Here is a 23889-nt window from a genome sequence, read left to right on the forward strand (position 1 = left end):
GTGCAAAGGTAGCGTACGTACCTCTGGGGCAGGATGTTACAATTCAAGTCCCTCCTAGCCCTGGAGATAAAGTCTTGTGGAAAAGTGTTAATGTGCCCATCTTTGGCACAGGAGGTCAAGGCTGAGGACCCACCTGCTCCTAGAGATATCATCCTATGGTACAGTGGTAACGCACTGATCTACTTCTGACAGAAGGTCAAAGTTCAAGGTGCAGTGATAATGGCCCTAACTTGGGACAGTAGGTCATGGTTCAAGTACTTCCTAGAGTCATACAGCATGGAAACAGACCCTTTGGTAACTCGTGGAGATGGGGGTTTTGTGATGTGGTGGTAATGTATCTACATGTGGAACAGTAGATTCAAGAACCTCCTGGAGATAAGGTCTTTCATTGGAGTGATGGTGTTTGTAATTCCTTTTTCTAAAGAATCCCTACAGTGTGGAAACAGGCCCTTCAGCCCGACAATTCCACACCGACCCTCCAAAGAGTATCCCACCAAACCCATTCCCCATTACTCAACTTTTACCCCTAACCTACACGTCCCTGCACACTATGGGGCAATTTAGCATGGCCAATCGACCTAACCTGCACATCTTTGGAGTGTGGGAGGAAACTGGAGCACCCGGAGGAAACCCACGCAGGCACAGGGAGAATGTGCAAACTCCACACGGTCAGTCACCTGAGGCTGGAATTGAACCCGGGTTCCTGGTGCTGTGAGGCAGCAGTGCTAACCACTGAGCCACCCCCAAATGCAAGACCCTATCTCCAGGGCTATGAGGGACTTGGGTCTTGACATCCTATCCTAGAGTTACAAACACTATCACTCCAATGCAAGACCTTATCTCCAGGGGTATGAGGGACTTGGGTCTTGACATCCTGTCCAAGAGTTACAAACACTACCGCTCCAGTGCAAGATCGTATCTCCAGGGCTGTGAGGGATAAGGTCTTGCATTGGAGTGGTAGTGTTTGCAGCTCTGGGACAGGAGGTGAAGGTTCCACAAGGGGGTTGCCAGGACGGGCTGATTGAGAGTAACCGGACCCTCCAAAATTGCCGTGGGGCTTCCCACACAAGTGAGCTGGGTGACAAAACCTCTGCCTTCTCTGCTGCCCCAAAGCCTGCCTAGGTGTGTGTGTGTGTGTGTCTCTAGGTGTGTGTGTGTCTCTAGGTGTGTATAATCGTGTGTGTATGTGTCTAGGTGTATGTGTGTGTCTCTAGGTGTGTGTGTGTCTCTAGGTGTGTATGATCATGTGTGTATGTGTCTAGGGTGTGAGTGTGTCTCTAGGTGTGTGTGTGTCTCTAGGTGTGTATGATCATGTGTGTGTGTCTCTAGGTGTGTGTGTGTCTCTAGGTGTGTATGATCGTGTGTGTATGTGTCTAGGTGTGTGTGTGCGTCTGTAGGTGTGTGTGTGTCTCTAGGTGTGTATGATTGTGTGTGTATGTGTCTAGGGTGTGAGTGTGTCTCTAGGTGTGTGTGTGTCTCTAAGTGTGCATGATTGTGTGTATATGTGTCTAGGTGTGTGTGCGTATATGTCTCTAGGTGTGTGTGTGGCTAGGTGTGTATGATTGTGTGTGTGTGTCTCTTGGTGTGTGTGTATCTCTAGGTGTGTATGATTGTGTGTGTATATGTCTAGGCGTGTGTGTGTATATGTCTCTAGATGTGTGTGTCTCTAGGTATGATTGTGAGTTTGTGTGACCCAGACTGTGCAGACACCCCACACCGCCCCCCCCCCCCCCCACCCCACACACACACACACACACACTCAGTGCCATGAAGGAGGGGCTGTGTGAGGGTGATAGTGTAGCCCTCCCTCCCTCCCAAGGGGAATGCCTTGTATTGGAGACGGGAACCCGAAGAGGGCGCAGCGGCTGCCCAGATGCTGCCTCCCTCCCTCCCTCCCTCTCTGTGCGCGGCGCTGGGTTTAGTGCAGAGCTGGAGACTTGAGTTGAGTTTGCAGCGAGGCTCCAGTCTATCGCTGTCCCTCTGCCTCTCTCTCCTCTCTCTCTCTCTCTCCCCCTTGTTCATGGATCAGAAGAAGGCACTAGCAGCAGCAGCACCCAAAGCCTCTAACCTACCCCCCCATCTCCTCTCCTCTGGGCGTCTAATGGACTGAAAGGGGGGGAAACTAATCCCCCCCTCCTTCCCTTTCCCACCCCTCATCCCCCTCCCCATCCCTCTCCTCCTCCCCTCTTTCTATTCCACCCCCCTTCTCTCTCTCTCTCTCTCTCCGCTGAAGTTGCTGTTCTGTCTCTGTCTCTCTCTCCTGGGTTCCTAAGCTCCGGCGTTTCCCAGCGCTCTCTCTCTCTCTCTCTCACACACACACGATCATAAACACGGGGCTGAAGGATGGAGAGTCGCCAGCATCGCCGCTTGCAGCTCACCCTGAAACTGAGGACCATCAAAGGGCGCCGCCGGAGACGGGATTTGTTCTGGTGGCAGGTCTGCTGGCTGGGCGGATTGCTGCTGGCGCTGCTGTGTATCTCCAGCGTGTTGGAGAAGGCAGGTGAGAGGGGGGATTCCGTGTGTATACATGTGTGTGTGAGTCCAGATGTGTCTGTATGTGAGTCTGTGTGTGTATGTGAGAGAGAGAGAGTCAAGGTATATATGTGTGTGTGTGAGTCGAGGTGTGTGAGTGTGAGTCTACTGGTGTGTGCATGTGTCTAGGTGTGTATGATAGTGTGTGTGTATATGTGTCTAGATGTGTATGATAGTGTGTATATGTGTCTAGGTGTGTATGATTGTGTGTGTGTGTATGTGTCTAGGTGTGTATGATTGTGTGTCTAGGTGTGTATGATTGTGTGTGTGTATGTGTCTAGGTGTGTATGATTGTGTGTGTGTGTCTAGGTGTGTATGATTATGTGTCTAGGTGTGTATGATTGTGTGTGTGTGTGTGTGTGTGTCTAGGTGTGTATGATTATGTGTCTAGGTGTGTATGATTGTGTGTGTGTGTGTATGTGTCTAGGTGTGTATGATTGTGGTCTAGGTGTGTATGATTGTGTGTGTGTGTATGTGTCTAGGTGTGTATGATTGTGTGTGTGTGTGTAGGTGTGTGTGTTTGTGTGTATCTAGGTGTGTGTGGTGAAAAATGTGTTGCTGGAAAAGCGCAGCAGGTCAGACAGCATCCAAGGAGCAGGAGAATCGACGTTTCGGGCATAAGCCCTTCTTCAGGATGCCCGAGACGTCGATTCTCCTGCTCCTTGGATGCTGCCTGACCTGCTGCGCTTTTCCAGCAACACATTTTTCAGCTCTGATCTCCAGCATCTGCAGTCCTCACTTTCTCCTAGCAGAGAAACCATTTAGAGATAAAGGATACAAATGCCTCCCCACCTCAAAAAAAATTGGATAACAACAAGAAATTACAGTGACTCCTGGGCAACAACAGAGGTTTGTTTTCTGTTGTGATCACATTGTGAGAAGGGCACTCATTAATAGGAACCGAGGTTTCGATGGTTTCCAGTTTATCTTGTCTCTATCCCCAACCCCTTCACCTCCCCCCCCACTTGTCCCCACACCCCTACCAGAAGTTAGAGAGGTGAAACAAGTTTACTCTTGTGCCTCTGATTCTGGATTAATGCTCCCAGGTTAGATTCATGGACTGTGCTGTAGTGCACTGTTACACCTCAAGGGTCAGTGGCTACACTCCTGACTCTGCCCCTCGCTGGGGTGACCATGTGCATCGATGTCCAGTCTTCAGGAGGTCCCTGTTCAAGTCCCTCTCTCGGTCAGCTTTTGCGAGGCATTGGTATTTTTTTGCTCTAAGTGGCGACCATCACCGTGGTTCTGAGGAGAGGTGGTTCTGTCTGTGTGCACTGAAGTGATGGGATAATACTGTCTGTAATTTTGAGCTGTGCAGGGACCTGGACTATGGCCGTAGTCCTCATCGCCAGTTTGATTCAAATTGAAATGAAAAGCCAGCCGAATTGCACCATGCGTATTATTGAAAGAGGCAGGTGTTTCAGGTGGCCAGCTCGGCAGAACTGAGCAAAAATATTGGTCACTCAAGAAATTCGAGGCAGAATTGGGGTATCATGGCTGTTGGTATTAATGGACTTCCATCATCTTGCGTCCTGCTGGTCTCCAGTGCCAGCGTAACTAGGTGACCCAGGTGAGGTTTATATTAAAAAGACTAGAATATGCAATATAGACTGTCACCTCACCTGTGGGTTCACCTAGATTATACTGTTTTCAGACACTTCAAGATGCTTAGTGGAAAGTGACTCCCTCCCAACGATCTATTACTGCGTGTCCATTTTGCTTATCTGCTTGCAAATGGAATACATCTTCAAGTTTGTTTGTGTAGGATATCAAGCTGTTGTCTTTTGCCAGCACCTAAGAATTCAGTTCTGCTGAACATGGGGAAAAATGTCTGTTGAAAGCTGTTACGAGGGATGCACGTCAGAGACTACTATGTTTACAGTGATAAGAAGTGATTTTATCAAAATAACTCTCTCATAATCCTGGTGTTGTAATAGTAGAGTGCTGATTGAACAGAAGGCTATAACTGATAAAAATGATGCCCATCTCTTGTTAGGTACTGAATATTTGTCAAGTGTTGAACACCACTCCAATAAGTGAGGCAGTCCTGAAGCCACGAACATAATCAGGAAAGAGGTCCCTTTCATTAAGATAAGACTGTTCTCACTACACTTATCTCCTGCAGAACTAGATAAAAACAATGACTGCAGATGCTGGAAACCAGATTCTGGATTAGTGGTGCTGGAAGAGCACAGCAGAACTGCAGAACTAGAGTCCACCCTCATTAATCCTACAGCTGACCCCGTGTGGTTCTTAAATGTGCTTGTGCCTTGTCATTGTACAACACAATATATGTCCGGGAGCCTTTTCTGCAGTTTCTTTTTAAAAGACTAGATTGTGGAGGAGCCGGTGATGAACTGGGTTGGACAAAGTTAAAAATCACACAACACCAGCTTATAGTCCAACACCAGGTTACAGTGCTTCCAAATAAACCTGTTGGACTATAACCTGGTGTTGTGTGATTTTTAACTTAAAAGGCTAGTTTAGTGCACATCTGAATGATTTTAGACCTAACTCTCACCATTACGATGACACATCCCAAAGAAATGGCAGTGCAGAATTGATCAATAAATTATGCAGCCTCACTGTATGAGGCTGAATTTATTTTTCTTTTAAAAATCCTTTGCAGGATGTGGCTGTTACTGACTAGGTCAGCATTTATTGCCGATACCTAATCGCCCCTAAAAACGGTGGTGGGAAGCCACAGTCCATGTGGTGTGTGTCCATCTACAGTGCTGTTCGAGAGGCAGTCACAGAATGTTCACTCCATGCCAGTGAAAGAGCAGAGATGTGGTTCCAGACCAGGAGGGCATGTGTGTCTTGGAGGGGAGCTTGGTGTTTGTGTTGTAACCTATGACGTTTATTTTCGAACATTTATTGGCATTCTACTTATTTATGTGATGATCCTTGTCTTGATGATAGGATGAGTGTTAGTACTGGTTGGGAATCTTGAGGGTTAAGAAAGCTGATATGCTCAACCAGCTGTGAAGGAAGCATTTTTGTTAATTCAGAATGCGTTTCTGTAACCAAGGTACTGAAATTATGGAGTCATTTTATTGATGAAGGTGATCATTGTTGGTCAAACAGTGGAATCTTACTCCAGAGGCGCTCCAACTGACAATATTTGTGCACTGTAGATGGACACACACCACTTGGACTGCAATGGCCAAGAAAGTGGCTTCCCACCACCGTTTTTAGGGGCAACTAGGGATTGGCAATAAATGCTAATATGCTATAAAAAATGTGATAGCCGAAAAGTGGCTGCCACTCATAAGTTAGTGAGGTCTTGCCTACAAGCAAGGATGCTGTTTATCCCATACAATTCTTATTTTAAACTCTCTATTTTGTATTGACACAGAAACGTAGCTGGCCAAGTAATGATTCAGCCATTCCCTTCTGGCGTTTTCTTTCGGGTAAAAATAATTGTAATCATTCTCAATAGATCTGTAACTGACCTTGCACAAACCCACCTCCATCCCTTCAATCCTCAACTTCTCTGTTCATTTTCTCTCTCTTCTGGATCTTTGCACAGAAAGCCGCAGCACAGTTAGCATGGAGGAGGGTGACTGTGTTTTGTTCTTAAAAGCGTAGGTTATTGGAGATTTCAATAATCCCAATGAGCTAGGAGTACATATGCCAATTCATCAAATAAACAGCTTGAATTGGGTGCATCCAGGCTGAATTTGCGCTCTATTTAATTCGTTCATGGGATGTGGGTGTTGCTGGTGCTAGTGCAAGTCATAAACATTGATGTCAGCGCAAGGTAGGGAAGCAGCTTTGTGGCTGATAAAGATTTAGTTAACGGGGGGGGGAAGACACATTAACCCGCAGTTCTGCTGTTTTCCCAGTTCAACAATGGAGCCTGGACTGATCTTTGACTTAATTAATTATAGTTGGCCAGTGTTACTCTATCCCACTGTGACCTGCTACATGTTGGGTGAGGGAAAAGATAATGGAGAGAGCAGGGGTGTGGGGGTGGGGGAGAGAGATGACCAGCGAGAGAGATGATACGTGGAGGGTAGGGAATCATTGCTGCCTTGGTGCCCCAAACTTCCTGCATGTGATTCCACCTGAGGCCCGGACCCCAGCCTTGGGATACCCTGAAGTAGGTCGTTTGATTCCATCAATGCTGACAATTGTAGCCCTGGCTCCCAGCGGTGAAATCTGGTTGTGTCTGAAAGTAGGGAGTTCCTACCTTTGCCAACAACTGGTAGTAAGTAACGTGGTTTACATCGAAAACATTGCAAAGACCAGAAGACTTTTTACTGGCCTCCAAGGGCAAGATGTTGAATGAGAATGAGTGCTGGAGTTTATGTACAAGGCATAACTGAACTGAATTCATTCTTAAAAACTTGCTTGCAGGATGTAGATGTCACTGGCAAGTGCAGTATTTGAGAATTATTTGTTCTGCCTTCTTGAAACACTGCACACCCTGTAGTATGGTTATAGTAATAGCTCTGTTCGGAAGGAAAGTTTGGAATTTGACCCATTGGCAATAAGGGAAGAGTGATACTTTCAAGTTAGGATGGCATGTGACTTGGAGGGGAACCTTACCTGTGGTGTTCCCATTGCTTTTGCTTTCCTTGTCCTCCTGGGTGGTAGAGATTATGGGTTTGGAAGGTGGCATTGAAAGAGCCATTGGGAATTGCTGTGGTGCATCTTGTAGGTGGGACACACTGGTGTCACTGAGAGCCAGTGAAGAACAGATTGAATGTCAAAGTTGGTGGGTGGGGTATGAATCAAGTGGGCAGTTTTGTCTTTGAGCTCCTTGAGTGTCGGAGCTTCATTCTTCCAGGCAAGTGGGGAGTATTCCATCGCACTCCGGACTGTAGATGGTAGCAAGTCCTTGGGGAGTCAGGAGGTGAGTTACTCGCTGCAGAATTCCTAGTCTCTGGCCTGCGTTTGTATCCTGTGCTAGTCTGGATAGACCACAACTTCTCAGCCATCCTTCCCTCAGCCAACGCGTGAGAGTTTCTCTTGCTTTCTTTGGCCCTCTAGGTAGAGATCCTGTATCAGCTTGGACCAGGTAATATTTAGTTCAGGTGACATTTATTCTTCTGTCAGACACCTGTGTGTGTGTGTTTAAATCTCTCCCCACAACCACCCCAACCCAATCCTAGAACCAAATGAGTACTGAGCACTGTAGTGTAGCGATGGCAGTGTCTTAGAAACATAGAAAGTAGGAGTAGCAGGAAGCCATTTGGCCCTTTGAGCTTGCTCTGCCATTCAGTATGATCATGGCTGATCATCCAACTCAGTGCCCTGTTCCTGCTTTGATCCCTTTAGCCCTCCGAATTGTAGCTTGAAAACCTTCAATGTTTTGGCCTGAACCACTTCCTGAAGCAGAGAATTCTATGCGCTGACCACTCTCTGGGTGAAGAGTTTTCTCCTCTACTCAGTCCTAAATGGCCTACGCCCATATCCTTAGACTCTGACCCTTGGTTCAGACTCCCCAGTTATCGGGAACATCTTTCCTGTGTACTCCCGTTAGAGTGTTATAGGTTTTCCCAACGTGGTGCTTTGAGGCTTTGGTGCTCAAGGCTTCAACTGGTCTAACCACTCCTATCTGAGAGTCGTCAGTCCCCATGAGTCACAGTCTGTCTTTGCCTGTGTTTCAGGTTACTGCTCAGATGATATGCCTTTGTATAGTCACCTCAAATTTTTGACTGTGGTTGAGTAACCATTCCATGAGTCTATGACTTTGACTGTAAACTGTCGAGTGTATTTATTAAGCAGTAAATGGGTAAGAGAGGAGAAGCTAGGGTTACAGAAGTGCAATTTTAACAATTCTTCAGAAGGTTTAAAAAAACACGTTAGCATCCAGCAACACGAACTGGACCAGCCCCAAGGGGGGGCTGCAATTGTTTAACCTTGTGAGGTAGTTTATGGCTTATCTACAGTGGGATCTCTTTGGCATCAGGTGGTTGACTCAATCAGTACTAAGCAAGTTATGAACTTGCATTTCAAAGTGTGACTCATGGAAGGAGGTTTAAGTATGTGTCTCTTAAATAGAGTAGAATCACTACAGTGTGGGAACAGGCCCTATGGCCCAACCAGTCCACACCGAACCTCCGAAGAGCAACCCGCCCAGCCCCATTTCCCTCTGACTAATGCACCTAACACTATGGGCAATTTAGCATGGCCAATTCACCTGACCTGCACATCTTTAGACCGTGAGATGAAACCGGAGCAACCGGGAGAAACCCATACAGACACGGGGAGAACGTGCAAACTCCACACAGTCAGTCACCCGAGGGTGGAATCAAACCCGGGTCCCTGGCACATGAGGCAGCAGTGCTAACCAGTGAGCCACTGTGCCGTCTCACGGTTGTCAATCATACACATATTCAGGCGTGATTGCTTACGAGTTGAATGTCTCTGTCTCAGCTCTTTGGCCATTGGTAGGCCATTAGTCAGATGTCCCCCTGTATCCATGAACCCAAAACGTGTCCCCCCCCCCCCCCCGTAAATTTCAGGAAGTATAAGCTGCTAATGAGCACAGTGGTTAGCACTGCAGCCACACAGCGCTAGGGACCCGGGTTCGATTTCAGCCTCAGGGCAACTGTCTGTGTGGAGTTTGCACATTCTTCTCGTGTCTGCGTGGGTTTCCTCCAGGTGCTCCGGTTTCCTCCCACAGTCCAAAGATGTGCAGGTCAGGTGAATTGGCCAGGCTAAATTGCCCGTAGTGTTAGGTGCATTAGTAGATATAGGGTAGGTGAATGGGTCTGGGTGGGCTACTCTTCGGAAGGTCGGTGTGGACTTGTGGGCTGAAGGGCCTGTTTCCACACTGTAGGGAAACTAATCTAATCAAAAGAATGCAAGACCATCAGGTAATTACCCAGTAAATGGTGGGATTTTAAGGATTGACAGAGGAGTAGCAGAGAATCAAACTCAGATTGTGTTTAAAAAGATACAAAGAGAAAGGGTGGCTGGTTGGAGAAAGGACAGGACGGAAAAGTTTTGAATGTTAATAACCGCGTGTGTCGTTGACATGCCATTATTTTTCCGGCAAGTTCCGCCCATTATGTCTGCATCTGGGTGTATTGTGTATCCAAACAAACGGCAGCATTTAGTGTGATTGAATCTACCTCTTAACTCCTTGCGGACCATGATGGGAAAGAAAGAAGCATAATACACCAAAGAGAGAATGACTTACTTTGGTGGTGTTCTTTGATTTTGATATTAAAACACAAGGCCCTTCAGCTGATGTTCGTGGTTGAGGTCGCAAACCATGTACAAAAGTCCCCCATGAGCCTGTTTGATAGGCCTCCATTGACAACTGCCATCAGAACAGCTCTCATCCCAACTGCCATGGACTTACATCAAGTTGAGTTGCCATTGGTTGAGGGAGGAATTTGGTCAGGCTGACCTTTCAGTTGATCACTTGTGGGATCTTGCTGCGCACTCCCCCATTTTGCCTGGATCATAGTCAACGCATTTCCGTGTAGCTAATTGTACATGCACCACCAATTGGGAGATATGATTAAGTACTATTTAAGTGCAAGTTCAGTGGTGCACTTAAAGATTTCTGGCCTACAATTTAGGCCCTGTCGACAGATAACCTCAAACAGACTATTAATAGTTCACTATTTCTGTTTTTGGATTTACAACAAATGCTAATCCCAGAAACAGATTAGAATCTCCGTTTTTGTCTGTGCACTGTACAGTGCAATGTTTTAAAAACATTTAATTCCTAATTAAGTTGTCCAAATGGGACCCACACTATCGTTGGCTTGATTTCTTTGGAAGGTGAAAAGCACCATGAGACAAGTCAGTTATCAATCGATTAATTTACAGATACAGTGAGAGATGCAGTGAGGCATGTCAAATTATTTCCAGCACAGTGGTTAAAATGGCAGGCAAAGAGTTAATAAACCCTTTATTAGCTGATGTTCTTACAGTGCTTGCTAATTTCTCAGAGCCCTCCGCAGTGCTAGTTGTCTGTAGATGATGGAGGTGACTAATTTGCGGCCGTCAGATTTTGAGATAAATATTAAAAACAACACAATGCTCTTCAACAGCACTGAGCTTCCTAAAATGGTCTCAAACACAGGAGATAGGAAAGGTCAATTGAATGACATGTTACTGAGAAATTCCTTACACACAACGTGTGTCCTAGATCTGCCAAAGCTTTGAAGCAGGAAGACACTCATCTGTGACTTAGCAGATTCCTGAACCTGGTCTGTTGGACACTGAAGTGGGATTGGGCCATTCAGCCCATCTGAGCTGCTCCGCCAGTCATTTAGATCATGGCTGACCTGTGACTTACCCCCACATGCTTGCTTGTGTTTCTCTCAATAATCTTCACTAATGTCCTTTAGGCATCCATACCTACATGTGACTCCAGACCCATGGCAATGTAGTTGACTTTCAGTTAGATTAGATTCCCTCCAGTGTGGAAACAGGCCCTTCGGCCCAATAAGTCCATACAGGTCCTCTGAAGAGTAACCCACCCAGACCCATTTCCCCTCTGACTAATGCACTTAACATTATGGAATTTAGCATGGCCAATTCACCTGGCCTGCACATCTTTGGATTGTGGGAGGAAACAGACACAGGGAGAGCATGCAGACTCCACACAGGCAGTTGCCCGAGGCTGGAATCAAACCTGGGTCCCTGGCATTGTGAGGCAGCAGTGCTAACCACTGAGCCACTGTGCCACCACGCCACCCACTAGGGGTGGGCAACAAATGCTGGCCTAACCAGCAACACCCATACAGAACATAGAACATTGAACATTACAGCGCAGTACAGGCCCTTCGGCCCTCAATGTTGCACCGACCTGTCATTCCAATCTGAAGCCCATCTGACCTACACTATTCCATGTACGACCATATGCTTGTCCAATGACGACTTAAATGTATCCCGTGAATGAATGAAAAAGAAATCCTGCCTGGTGATCTCATCAGGGTTAGGGTATGGGTTGGTTCGGTTCAGCTAAAACCCACAACTTGAAGCGAGTTGGACATTTCCACTAGCTTTGTCTGAAGACATCTTTCTTGTTACACTGACAGATCTGTAGGCGCACATTATTGCTTTCAACAGAGTGTCAAGAAATTTGTAAAACTGGGCATAACCTTTGCAAAGCTGAAATGTGCATTAATTAATGTGCCTTAATTGAACGTAGGTTTGTGAATGTCATGGTGTTTTTGTTTTGCCTCTTGTAACTCCTACTCTTCTCTCCCGAAGCTTAGGGCTCATCCTCCGACTCAGTCTGATACACCTGAAACCATAGTGTGGTGGTTATAATCATTAAATTAAATGGGCCTATGATCCTTGCTGACTAGCTAGGCTGATTGATTAGAAAGCATGTCAGGTCAGGTTTTGTGTCCCGCTGACTACAGTTCCAGATTTTCACGTGGGTTGGCATGGTGGCCCAGTGGTTAGTGCTGCTGCCTCACAGCGCCAGGGACCCAGGTTCGATTCCAGCCCCGGGCGACTGTCTGTGTGAAATTTGCACATTCTCTCTGTGTCAGCGTGGGTTTCCTCCGGGTGCTGTGGTTTCCTCCCACAATCCAAAGATGTGCAGGATTGGGGTGGACAATGTCAGGTGTGAAGTGCTTATGATTTCAAATAAACCTGTTGGACTGTAACCTGGTATCACGTGGCTTGGTCCGAAGATGTGCAGGTTAGGTGGATTGGCCGTGTCCAGGGACCTGTAGGCTAGGTGGGTTGGCCATGGAAAATATAAAGTTACAGGAGTGGGGGTGGGTCTGGGTGGGATGTCTTTGGAGGATTTGATGGGCTGATTGGTCTGCTTCCATTGTAAAGGGATTATAATTTTTTTTTCTATCCTACCCATGTACCAAGAATTAATCAATACAAAGGTGAGATGCTGAAGCAAATTCCTACTCATTTCAGCTGGTAACATCAGTAGATCCAGTGGTAATGTCCCTACCTCTGGACCAGAATCTCTGGGTTCAAGCCTCACTTGACGACTTGAAGCCAGGAGCTTGGTGACTGGCTGGAGCGTCCCGGCATTAAGAGCTTCCAAGAGGAGGATTTTGCCGTGAGTGACAAACACACACATCAGCACAGACCCATTGGCACCACTCAGACCCATCCCTCTATCTTATCACTCTGGGTTTCCCATGGCTAACCCATCTAGCCGACACATCCCTGAACACAATGGACAATTTAACATGGCCAATCTGCTCTAACTTGCACATCTTTCGACTGCTGGAGGAAACCAGAGCAAACCCACCCAGACATAGTGAGAATATGCAAACTCCACACAGACATTTGTCTGAAGGTAGGATTGAACCCAGGTCCCTGGCACTGTCAGGCAGCAGTGCTAACCACTGAGCCACCCTAAAGTCTTGAAAGTCAGTTTCCAGATTCAATTTTCTTATCTGAGTAAGATTGTTCCTGCTATAGAGGGGACACAGCAAAACTTTTCCCAGTTGGTTCCTGTGATGGCAGGACTGACTCATGAGGAGAGGTTGAGCTGATTAAGATTGAATTCACTGGGGTTGAGATGAATGACAAGGATCTCATAGAAACCGATAAAATTCTAACTGGGTTAGACAAGTCCAATGCAGGAAGGATGTTCCCATTGGTGAGGGAGTGTAGAACCAAGGGTTATAGTTTACGGATAAGGGGTAAACATTTTAGAACTGAAATGAGGAGCAGTTTCTTCACCTGGAGAGATTGGAATTCACTACCACACAAAGCAGTTGAGGCCAGAACATTGTGTGTTTTCAAGAAGGAGATTGATGTAGCTCTTGTGTCTAAAAGAATCAAGGGATGAGGGGGTTGCATTAGGGTATTGAGCTCGATGATCAGCCGTGACCATGATGGAGCAGATTCGAGGGGCCGAATGTCTTCCCCCTTTCTTCTCTGTTTTCCATGAACCTCACCCCATTCACAAGTCCGGCTGGGTCAGTATGCCATGATGCCAGTCAAAGGGCAGCTCTTCAAATTCCCCCTCACTACTGTAACTTCAGAGGCATGTTTTACATTTTAATCTGGCAGAAAAATAAGAAACTCATGAGTGCGCAACAATAAAGCCATTAAAATGGTCAGTGTAGTTTTTAAAACTAATTTTAAGTAATTATGAATTAGATTACTCAAAGTGGCTGACAGAGCTATTTGAAGAAGTGAATGACATCGAGTCTCGAAATGAAATACATTAGCAGGTGCTCAGAGGCAGGGGGCACTTATTAAAATGCTTAATTTTGCCGATTAAATCCACTTCCATCTGTATTAATAAAACTGCAGTAGGTTATCACTTGAATATGTCTAAGATTGCTTTTTACTGGGAATTTTAATAAAATAAATAATTGCATGCTAATATATTGCCCAACTGTACTAGGTCATTGAAGGTCTTACATTTGTGGTTAGGCAAATGAATTTTATTGAAAATTTGAACTGTAACCTAGCCTGTGTCATTTTCAGTGCACCACTGATAGCATCTCATGTAGAAACTCTCTCCCAGTGACAGCAGCTAAACCTGATAGGGTCTTCAGCTGATTGTCAACTGTGCTGCTTTCTAATGGAGTCAGTTGGTAATGGGTACACACTGTTGCAATGCAGAGTGACATCAACAGAGTGGGTTCAATTCCTGCACCGGCTGACGTTGCCATAAAGGACTCTCCTTCTCAACCTCTCCCCTCACCTGAGGTGTGGTGACCCTCAGGCTAAATTACCACCAGTCATCTAGTGGCTCAGTAGTTAGCACTGCTGCCTCACAGCAGCAGGGACCCAGGTTTGATTCCAGCCTCGGGCGACTGTCTGTGTGGAGTTTGCACATTCTCCCCGAGTCTGCGTGGGTTTGCTCCGGTTTCCTCCCACAGCCCAAAGATGTGCAGGTCAGGAGAATTGGCCAGACTAAATTGCCCATAGTGTTAGGTACATTAGTTAGGGGAATGGGTCTGGGTGGGTTACTCTTCGGAGGGTCGCTGTGGACTGGTTGGGCCAAAGGGCCTGTTTCCGCACTGTAGCCAATCTAATCTTATCTCTAATGAGAGAGCAGACCTACAATGAATCAGAATCATAGAATGCCTACAGTGTGGAAACAGACCATTTGGCTCAACACGTCCACACCAACCCTCCAAAGAGTGACCCATTCCCCTACCCTATTACTCTACATTTTACCCCGACTAATACACCTAACCTACACATCGGGCAATTTAGCGTGGCCAATCCACCTAACCTGCACATCTTTGGATTGTTGGAGGAAACCCGCACAGACACGGGAAGAATGTGTAAACTCCACACAGACAGTAGCCTGAGGGTGGAATCAAACCTGGGACCCTGGTGCTGTGAGGCAGCAGTGCTACCCACTGAGCCACCGTGCTGCCCTGGTAAGGCTATGGTAACTTGACCTTTACCTTTACCTTTCAATAGGAAATATATGGGCTGAAGAGCCTAATTCTCCTCCTATATCTGATGGTCTTGGGGAACCTCCGCTATTTCAATGACCTCATCACCATCTTCTGCCTTAGGACAGTGCACTGGTTGAACTGTGTGAACTCTTTGCAGATTCATGTGTGGAATGAACTTCCTGAGGAAGTGCTGGATGTGGGTACAGTTACAACTTTTAAAAGATATTTGGATCAGTACATGAACAGGAAAGGTTTGGAAGGACATTGGCCAGGAGCAGGCAGGTGGGACTAGTTTAGTTTGGCATTGTGTTCGGCACGGTGTGGTTGGACCATAGAGTCTGTTTCCATTCTCTATGTCAGACGTCACCAGATTATAGTTCAACAGGTTTATTTGGAATCTCACAGTTTCAAAGGCAGCTCCAAAAGCTTGTGATTTCAATTAAACCTGTCGGACTATAACCTGGTGTCATGTGATTTCTGACTGTGTCTAGCCCTGTCGGCACAGTGGCTCAGCGGTTAGTACCGCTGCCTCACAGCAGCAGGGCCCCGGGTTTGATTCTAGCCTCGGGTGACTGTGTGGAGTTTGCACGTTCTCCCCGTGTCTGTGTGGGTTTCCTCCCACAATCCAAAGATGTGCAGGTCAGGTGAATTGGCCAAGCTAAATTGCCCATAGTGTTAGTCAGGGGTAAATGTAGGGGAATGGGTCTGGGTGGGTTGCTCTTCGGTGGGTTGGTGTGGACTTGTTGGGCTAAAGGGCCTGTTTCCATACTGTAGGGAATCTAATCTAATCTGTCCAACACTAGCATCTCCACATTATAACTCTATGAGCATTTGCTTCTTTGTGTTCTTTATCCTTAATGTCTCTGTATCACACACAGTCCAGGTAGGGTGATGTAACTTAAAAAAACCAGTAACATGATCAGAATCACTGACATAAATACCTAGTTACTTGGGATGTTAATAAGCTACATGCCTTCACTTCTCAGTCTATTGCTAAACCATGGCAATTAAATTAGATTCCCTAATGGGGAAACAGGCCCTTCGGCCCAACAAATCTCCGAAAAGTGACCCACCCAGACCCATTCCCCTACCCTATTACTCTACATTTAACCCTGACTAATGTGCCTAACGTACACATCCCTGAACACCATGGGCAATTTAGCATGGCTAATTCACCTGATCTGTACATCTTTGGAGTGTGGGAGGAAACCCACACAGATACAGGGAGAATGTGCAAACTCCACACAGACAGTCACCTGAAGGTGGGGATTGAACCTGGGTCCCTGGCCCTGTGAGGCAGCAGTGCTAACCACGGAGCCACCGTGCCACCCCATTTGATAACTTAATCAATCAGTTTTAGTCATTATCGCCTCTAAACTAGCTGAGCTAAATCTTGACTTATTTCACAGTAAGTGGTAACTTGGTTATATCTCTCTCTCAGCATTATAATTAGATTAAGAGAAAGTGGGGACTGCAGATGCTGGAGATCAGAGCTGAAAATGTGTTGCTGGAAAAGCGCAGCAGGTCAGGCAGCATCCAAGGAGCAGGAGCATCGACATTTCCGGCAGGTTCCTGAAGAAGGGCTTATGCCCAAAACATCGATTCTCCTGCTCCTTGGATACTGCCTGACCTGCCGCGCTTTTCCTGCAACACATTTTTCAGCATTATAATTAGATTGGCAATAATATCGTGAAAAGATTCAGGGATGCCTTAATCAGAAGTTCGCAGAAGCATTTTGTTGATCAGAGTTCAGGCTTTTGCTTGATCTTGCTTTCATTTTTGCCAATAACCCCAGAAGGGGTGTGCTAAACGCCAAGCTCGAATTTGTTCCAGTTTCTGCACCACCAACAAAGAGAAAATAGCAAGTTAAGATTTCTCTTTGCGACAAACGCCATCGAGCCAATTGTACATTGTAAATGAGAGGACACTTTAAAACAAATGTGGGATCTTAAGTCTCAGAATATCTACCATAATCTGACGATTGTAATTATCTAAATAATATATATTACAAAGAGAACATGGTGCAGTTTTCATTGCTAATGACATTTGTGTGAATATCCCACAAGTTGCTAGGATATTCTGAAGGGGTGGTGAATCATGTGTTACCAAGGTTAGTCCAATGTATTATTTGTGTGGTGAAAGTTTTGAAGCAGTCTTTAAAATATTATTGGAATTGACTTCCTATGGGACTGCGGTCAGAGAATTACGAATGAAGTTTTCACATCGGTGGTAGTCAATCTCGTTGAACTATCTCATGGTGCCTCACACAGTGAATTACGTTTTGGAAGCTCAATTACTGTTTCACAGTAGTCGACATTCTTGGCCAAGTAATGTCCCGTGGTCATACAATTGTACAGGAAGAGCAGACAGGGACTGCCCACAACTTTGGAAGTTGTAAGAATTGCAGTGATTGTTTGTAAGCAAGTACAGCCTCGTTCGTGTTGATGATCCCTCACCTTTAAACCAGATTTTACTCAGTTAGTTTAATGCCACAAAGTGCATGTTTATCACCAGTAGGATAGCAAGGACTCTTTGGCACATTATTGGAATGTCTCTGCAAATGAAAGAGCCAAAAAAAAAGCCTTTTCTGCTCTCAAGGATATGAGAACTGCATCACGGAGCAAGCAGTTGTGTATCCCTTTAACCAAACTGGTTGAAGAATCCTTAACCCAGCAGCAGAGATCCTGAATGAGGACGTGCAAGTCAGAGCAATAAATTTAATATTCAATCATAGACTGAAAGAAAAATAGCTTTGGGAAAAATATATTGGATTGTGGGGAGGGAAGCAGAAGAGAGAGAAAGAACCTTAACATGCAATCATTTTTATTGATTTGCAAACCCTTTTGAAAAACTAAAATCAAGAAAAAGAGACTCCACATTTGTTAATCTTTTTAGAACATTATTCTTTCATGGGAACTGGAGGCTGGGCCAACATTTAATGCCTGCTTGCCCTTGAGAAGTTGGTGGTGAGCTGTCTTCTTGAACTGCTGTAGCCCCTTAGGGAGTGAATTCCTGGATTTTGACCCAGCGACGGCGAAGGGAACGGTGATATCTTTCCAAGTCAGGATGGTGAGCGACTTAGAGAGGAACTTGCAGAAGTTGGTGTTCCCATGTATCTGCTGCCCTTGTCCTTCTTGATGGTTGATTCTCAGTGCCAGGGAAGTTGTTTGGCTGTAATTCACACTCGCCACACTGTTTCGAAATAGAAATGCAATGAAATCTGCAAATTCAAACTTGCTCTGCTGAGCTTAGTGAACTATCCATCAGGTAAACACAGTAAATTGTCCCCGTTCCCTGCATTTCAGTGATGAGTCAGTAGAATGCAATCAATATGCAATTTCTAAACAAAACAAGGCATTTCCAGCAGCCACAACACCCCGATTCCTGCAATTAACTGCAAGGGAGCATTCATTGGAGGTTGCTGTCCTTATGGAGGTTAATACCTTGAGCCTGACTGTTGCTGAATAAAAGACACCTGTAGTGTGAAACTTTCTGTCTTACACTCACGAGGACAATTTGCAAGAATGCCAGTGTAGAACAGAACAGCATTTTTATATTGGCATGCTAGGTTGGCAAGTGGACTCTGATAGAGGCATCATCATGGAGAATGCACCGTTTAGATGATGACTAACAGATAACTGCCAAAGGTAGGTTGACTCTGATTGGTCAAATAAATAAAATGCAACACCTTCAAATGCATCTGTCCAGACTGGACCCTCTGGGACTCCCTTAGGAACCGCAATGGACTGAAACTTCTGAGACCCCCTTTGGAGCCACACCAGATTGGACCTTCTAGGACTCCCTTAGGAACCAGACTGGACTGGACCCTTTGGGACCAATTTAGGAACCAGACTGGACTGGACCCTCTGCGACCCCTTTAGGAACCAGACTGGACTGGACCCTCTGCGACCCCTTTAGGAACCAGACTGGGCTGGACCTTTTGCGACCCCTTTAGGAACCAGACTGGACTGGACCCTGTGGGACCCCCTTTAGGAACCAGACTGGATTGGACCTCCTGGGACTCCCTTTAGGAACCAGATTGGACTGGACCCTCTGCGACCCCTTTAGGAACCAGACTGAACTGGACCCTCTGGTACCCCCCTTTAGGAACCAGACTGGACTGGACCCTCTGAGACTCCCTTATGACCCAGACTGGACTGGACCCTCTGGGCTTCCCTTCCAAATATACCCATCCAGATGCCTTTTAAATGTTGTAATTGTACCAGCCTCCACCACTTCCTCTGGCAGCTCATTCCATACACGCACCAACCTGTGTGTGAAAAAGCTGCCCCTTAGGTTCCTTTTATATCTTTCCCCTCTCACCCTGAACCTATGTCCTCTAGTTCTGGACTCCCCATCCTAGGGAAAAGACTTTGTCTATTCATCCTATCCACGCCTCTCATGATTTTATAAACCTCTATAAGATCACCCCTCAGCCTCCAACACTCCAGGAAAAATAGCCCCCAGTATATTCAACCTCTCCCTATATCTCAAATCTGAAACAATAGCACACCATGCTGGCAAATCTCAGAAGGTCCATGGAGGGAAATCTAAGTTAATGTTTCGGGTCCAATGACCATTCTTCAGTAATGGTGGTAGCTAGGTAAAGGGTCATTTTTATACAGAAGGGGGAGTGGGTGGGAGGGCAGAGTAGATGATAGGTGGAAATAGAGCCCGAAGAGAGAGAAAAACAGTTGGACAGACAAAGGAGTGGGTAAAGACCAGGCCTAGGAGAAGGACTAGCTGCTAATGGGACTTCAGTAGCTGACAATAGGTAGTATCTGGTAGCAGCCTATGGTGGTGACAAGGCCAGGGGTATGTGAGGGTGGGGGAAAGCATGGGGAAAGGTGCTTCAGCCCTGAAATTGTTGAACTCACTATTAGGTTCCTAAGGCTGCAGGGTTCCCAAGCAGAAAATGAAACATTGTTCTTCCGGCTTGCACTGAGCTTTGCTTGAGCACCCTTCTGCACATAAGGACCCTGTCCTTATATTTATGTGCCTATGGACTGCAAAAGGAATGAATTGTTATTAAAAACAGGAATGGCTGCATCATTTTCCAGAAAGGGATTTGATACTTCTTGCGAGCTCAGTGTTTCTGTGGCTGTGGGTTCCTGCAATGTTATAGATGACCCGGAGCCGAGGAGCTGTTACAAGTGAAGCTGGTTGGTCCTCAGCTAACTGAGCGAGTTGGAACTGGAAACAGAGACCCAGACTGACAGAGCGAAAAACACAGAAGGGTGTACTGTCGTTCTACCCAGCAGTAGCTTTCTGTTCTCTGCAGTGAAAGCAACCCATTTGAAGAAAACTAGTTACCTTTTCAACAGAGCTTTCTAGGAAATGTGATTTTTGAATTAATAAATTGAAGCCATTTTCCAAGTGAGTCAGTTACAAATTGGTGGAAGCTTCTACAGAGAAAGACAACTGATCAGCAAGGACCTGGCTAGCTAAGGAAGGATCAACTCAACATTGGAATCAGGAAGCAAAGACTCCTGAACTAACTTTTCAGATTTTCCCTACTTCTGCCAGTAATTTATTTTCCTTGCACTTATTTTCACATGTGTTTGTGTCTGTGTGTGTGTGTGTGTGTAAAGGGGAAGTTTATGGAGGGATTAGAGTTTTAGTTAGCTGGGTTACATCCCAGTGGTTTATATGTGTTTATTTGTAGCTATAATCTTAATTACTTAAACCAATTCAGAAACTTGGTGTGGAAGTCCAATAAATCAGGGTACTGTGTGCACCTTTTAAAACACCATGTTAACATTTAGTATAACCCCGGGAATACTTGATTTACAATGTGCAACCCATTAAGGCTGTAACACTTTCTCAGTGTTCTATCACCACTGTCTCTCCATAGCTCTTTATGCCAAAGAGTATTGTTGAGCATGAGCGAGACATAGGGGTGGATAAGTGGAATGAGCCAAACCCGTTTTAAGCTTGGCTTCAGTCTTTGGATTCAAAGCGGCTCGTAGGTCCCTCAAGACAAGTGCGTGCTCACCCCCCCCAGTGCCTGAGGGCACTTAAATGCAGATGGTCTGAGAAAAAGAACAGGAAATGACATCACCAACGCCGGAAATGGCATCACCACAGGAAATGACATCACCAACCCAAGGAAACCGAAACACGCAAATAGAAAGCAGGCCATAATGCCAGTGCTTCACCAGAGGCTCACTGATGATGTTACCTAGTACCTCGTCGGAAAACAAACCTTCCAGATCCATGAGCAAACTTACATGCAGAAGGTGATATTTAGAAAAATGTTCTTTGAGAATGGATATCCTTTCACTTGAATTCTTCAATGCACATTCAGGAATACAGGAAGTGGAGTTGACCCGTAGCTGTGCCCTGGCCTTATTGAGTGACAGTACAGGTACAATGGGCTGTACCTGTTTAATCTACTTTACAATGAGAACGTACAGCTCTTTAGCCTTGGATACTGTTGTGCACTTGCCTCACTTACAGTTACACTTCCTGTACATTCCCTTTCTTTTTGAAGCAGTCGTGCAAAGTATGTTTTTGTAAGGCTCTGGCCTGCCTGAATGTTTGTACAAAAATAAATTTGCACCGATACACTTTGAGACACAAACCTGGAAACAATTACTAGGATGTTATTCTGCAGCTGGTCAGTGCCTCTGTTGATGCAGCAGGGAGAGGAATTTAATGTGAACGTGCTAAGCATGTGTGCTGTATAACGTTAGCTCATTTTGCAAGGACGTTTGGATCCTCAACTGTGATAGCATCATAGAATACAGTAGAAAGCGAGCAGACTAAGTGCTTATTTCTGATTGAGCACGCAGTACGGATTAAAACTGGAGCTGTGGGGAGATGTCAAAGCGAAGGGTGCAGTAACTTTTGAAAAAGGCTTAAACTTGAAAAAAGCATTTAACTATGTGTTGAACGTCAATCTGCAAATGGGTCGACTTGCTGTGCAAATGTAACAACTTATCGACAACCAGAATATACTTTATTCAATTCTGGGAAGCAAATGGCAGTGTAATTTGAAGCATCGCAATTGTTTGGGGGTAGATGGGATGTCATTTGAGATTTAATGGTCTCTACGTAGCTACATGTAATAGTAATTTAACCACAGTTGCCTGTGGTCAGTTGGGACTGCTGTCTATCCTACTGCTCCCCATCTACTTCTCCATTTCTCAGATGATTGCTCAACTTGATAAATTGAGACCACTGTACTTGGCTGAGTTATTCCCTATCTGTTTCCCAGTAAAGGGAGTTCACATGGAATCCAGGGGGAGCTAGCCAATTGAATACAAAATTGGCCTGACAGAAGGAGACAGAGGGTGGTGGTTGAAGGTCGTTTTTTTTTTGAACATTGTGCCACAGGTATTGGTACGGGGTCCACTGTTGTTCGTATACGGTAAATGATTTGGGTGAAAATATAAGAGGCGCGGTTAGTAAGTTTGCGGATGACACCAAAATTGGTGGTAAAGTGGACAGCGAAGAAAGTTCTCTAAGAGTACAACAGGATCGTGATCAGATGGGCCAAATGGACTGAGGACTGGCAGATGCAGTTTAATTTAAATAAAAGGTGAGGTGTTGCATTTTGCTAAGGCAAACCAGGGCAGGACTTACAGCTAATGGTAGGGCCGCGGGGTGTATTTTCGAACAGAGAGACCAAAGGGTTCCTTGAAAGTGGTATCACAAGTAGATAGGGTGGTGAAGAAGGCATTTAGCATGTCTTCATTGGTCAGAGCATTGAGTCCAGAAGTTGGGGTGTCATGTTGTGCCTGTATAGGACATCGATGAGGCCAGTTTTGGAATACTGCATGCAGTTCTGTTTGCCCTTCTGTAAGAAGAATATTATTAAGTTGGAAATGGTGCAGAAAAGATTTACAAGGATGTTACCGGGTTTGAGTTATGAGGAGAGGCTGGGTAGCCTTGGACGCCTTCCCTAGAGTGTAGGAGGTTGATGGGTGACCTTACAAAGCTTTGTAAAATCATGAGGGCATAGATAAGGAGAATAGACAAGAGGAGGGGAATTCAAAACTGGAGGGTATTGTTTTAAGGTGAGAGGGAAAAGAGTTAAAAGCGACCTGAGGAGCAACTTTTTCATGCAGAATAGAATGAACTGCCAGAGGAAGTGATAGATACAGATACAGTTACAACGTTTAGGAAATATTTGGGCAAGTACATGAATAGGAAAGGTTTTGAGGGATATGGGCTAAACATGTAGTTGAAGATGCCTCCAATGCATCTCATCCACATCCCGCACTTCCACCCTCAAACCCCATCCCTCCAACCGTAACAAGGACAGAACCCCCCTGGTGCTCCCCTTCCACCCTACCAACCTTTGCATAAACCGCATCATCCACCGACATTTCCACCACCTCCAAAAAGACCCCACTACCAGGGATATATTTCCCTCCCCACCCCTTTCCGCTTTCCACAAAGACCGTTCCCTCCATGACTACCTGGTCAGGTCCACACCCCCCTACAACCCACCCTCCCATCCTGGCACTTTCCCCTTCCACCACAGGAACTGTAAAACCTGCGCCCACACCTCTTCCCTCACCACCATCCAAGGTTCCAAAGGAGCCTTCCACATCCATCAAAGTTTCACCTGCACATCCACCAATGTCATTTATTGTATCCATTGCTCCCGATGCAGTCTCCTCTACACTGGGGAGACTGGACGCCTTCTCGCAGAGCACTTCGGGGAACATCTCCGGGACACCCGCACCAATCAAACCCTACCGCCCCGTGGCCCAACATTTCAACTCCCAGTCCCATTCTGCCGAGAATATGCAGGTCCTGGGCCTCCTCCACCGTTGCTCCCTTACCACCCAACACTTGGAGGAAGAACACTTCATCTTCTGCCTCAGAACACTTCAATCCCAGGGCATCAATGTGGACTTCACCAGTTTCCTCATTTCCCCTCCCCCCATCTTATCCCAGTTCCAACCTTCCAGCTCAGCACCATCCTCGTGACCGGTCCTACCTGCCAATCTTCCTTCCCACCTATCCGCACTACCCTCCTCTCTGACCCATCACCTTCATCCCCACTCCCATCCACCCA

General features: G+C 46.0%; 1 protein-coding gene across 1 annotated transcript in view; it reads left to right on the plus strand.

Annotated features, from left to right (window-relative positions):
• The first annotated feature begins 1904 nt into the window (after nt 1-1904).
• slc24a3 (solute carrier family 24 member 3) overlaps nt 1905-23889 on the plus strand; it is a 382506-nt gene continuing 360521 nt past the window's right edge. Inside the window, exon 1 of the mRNA XM_072581405.1 lies at nt 1905-2500. Coding sequence (XP_072437506.1) covers nt 2344-2500 — 157 coding nt within the window. The 5' untranslated portion in view covers nt 1905-2343. The remainder of the gene's footprint in view (nt 2501-23889) is intronic.

Source organism: Chiloscyllium punctatum, chromosome 11 (assembly GCF_047496795.1).
Source record: "Chiloscyllium punctatum isolate Juve2018m chromosome 11, sChiPun1.3, whole genome shotgun sequence".
NCBI classification, from domain to species: Eukaryota; Metazoa; Chordata; class Chondrichthyes; order Orectolobiformes; family Hemiscylliidae; genus Chiloscyllium; species Chiloscyllium punctatum.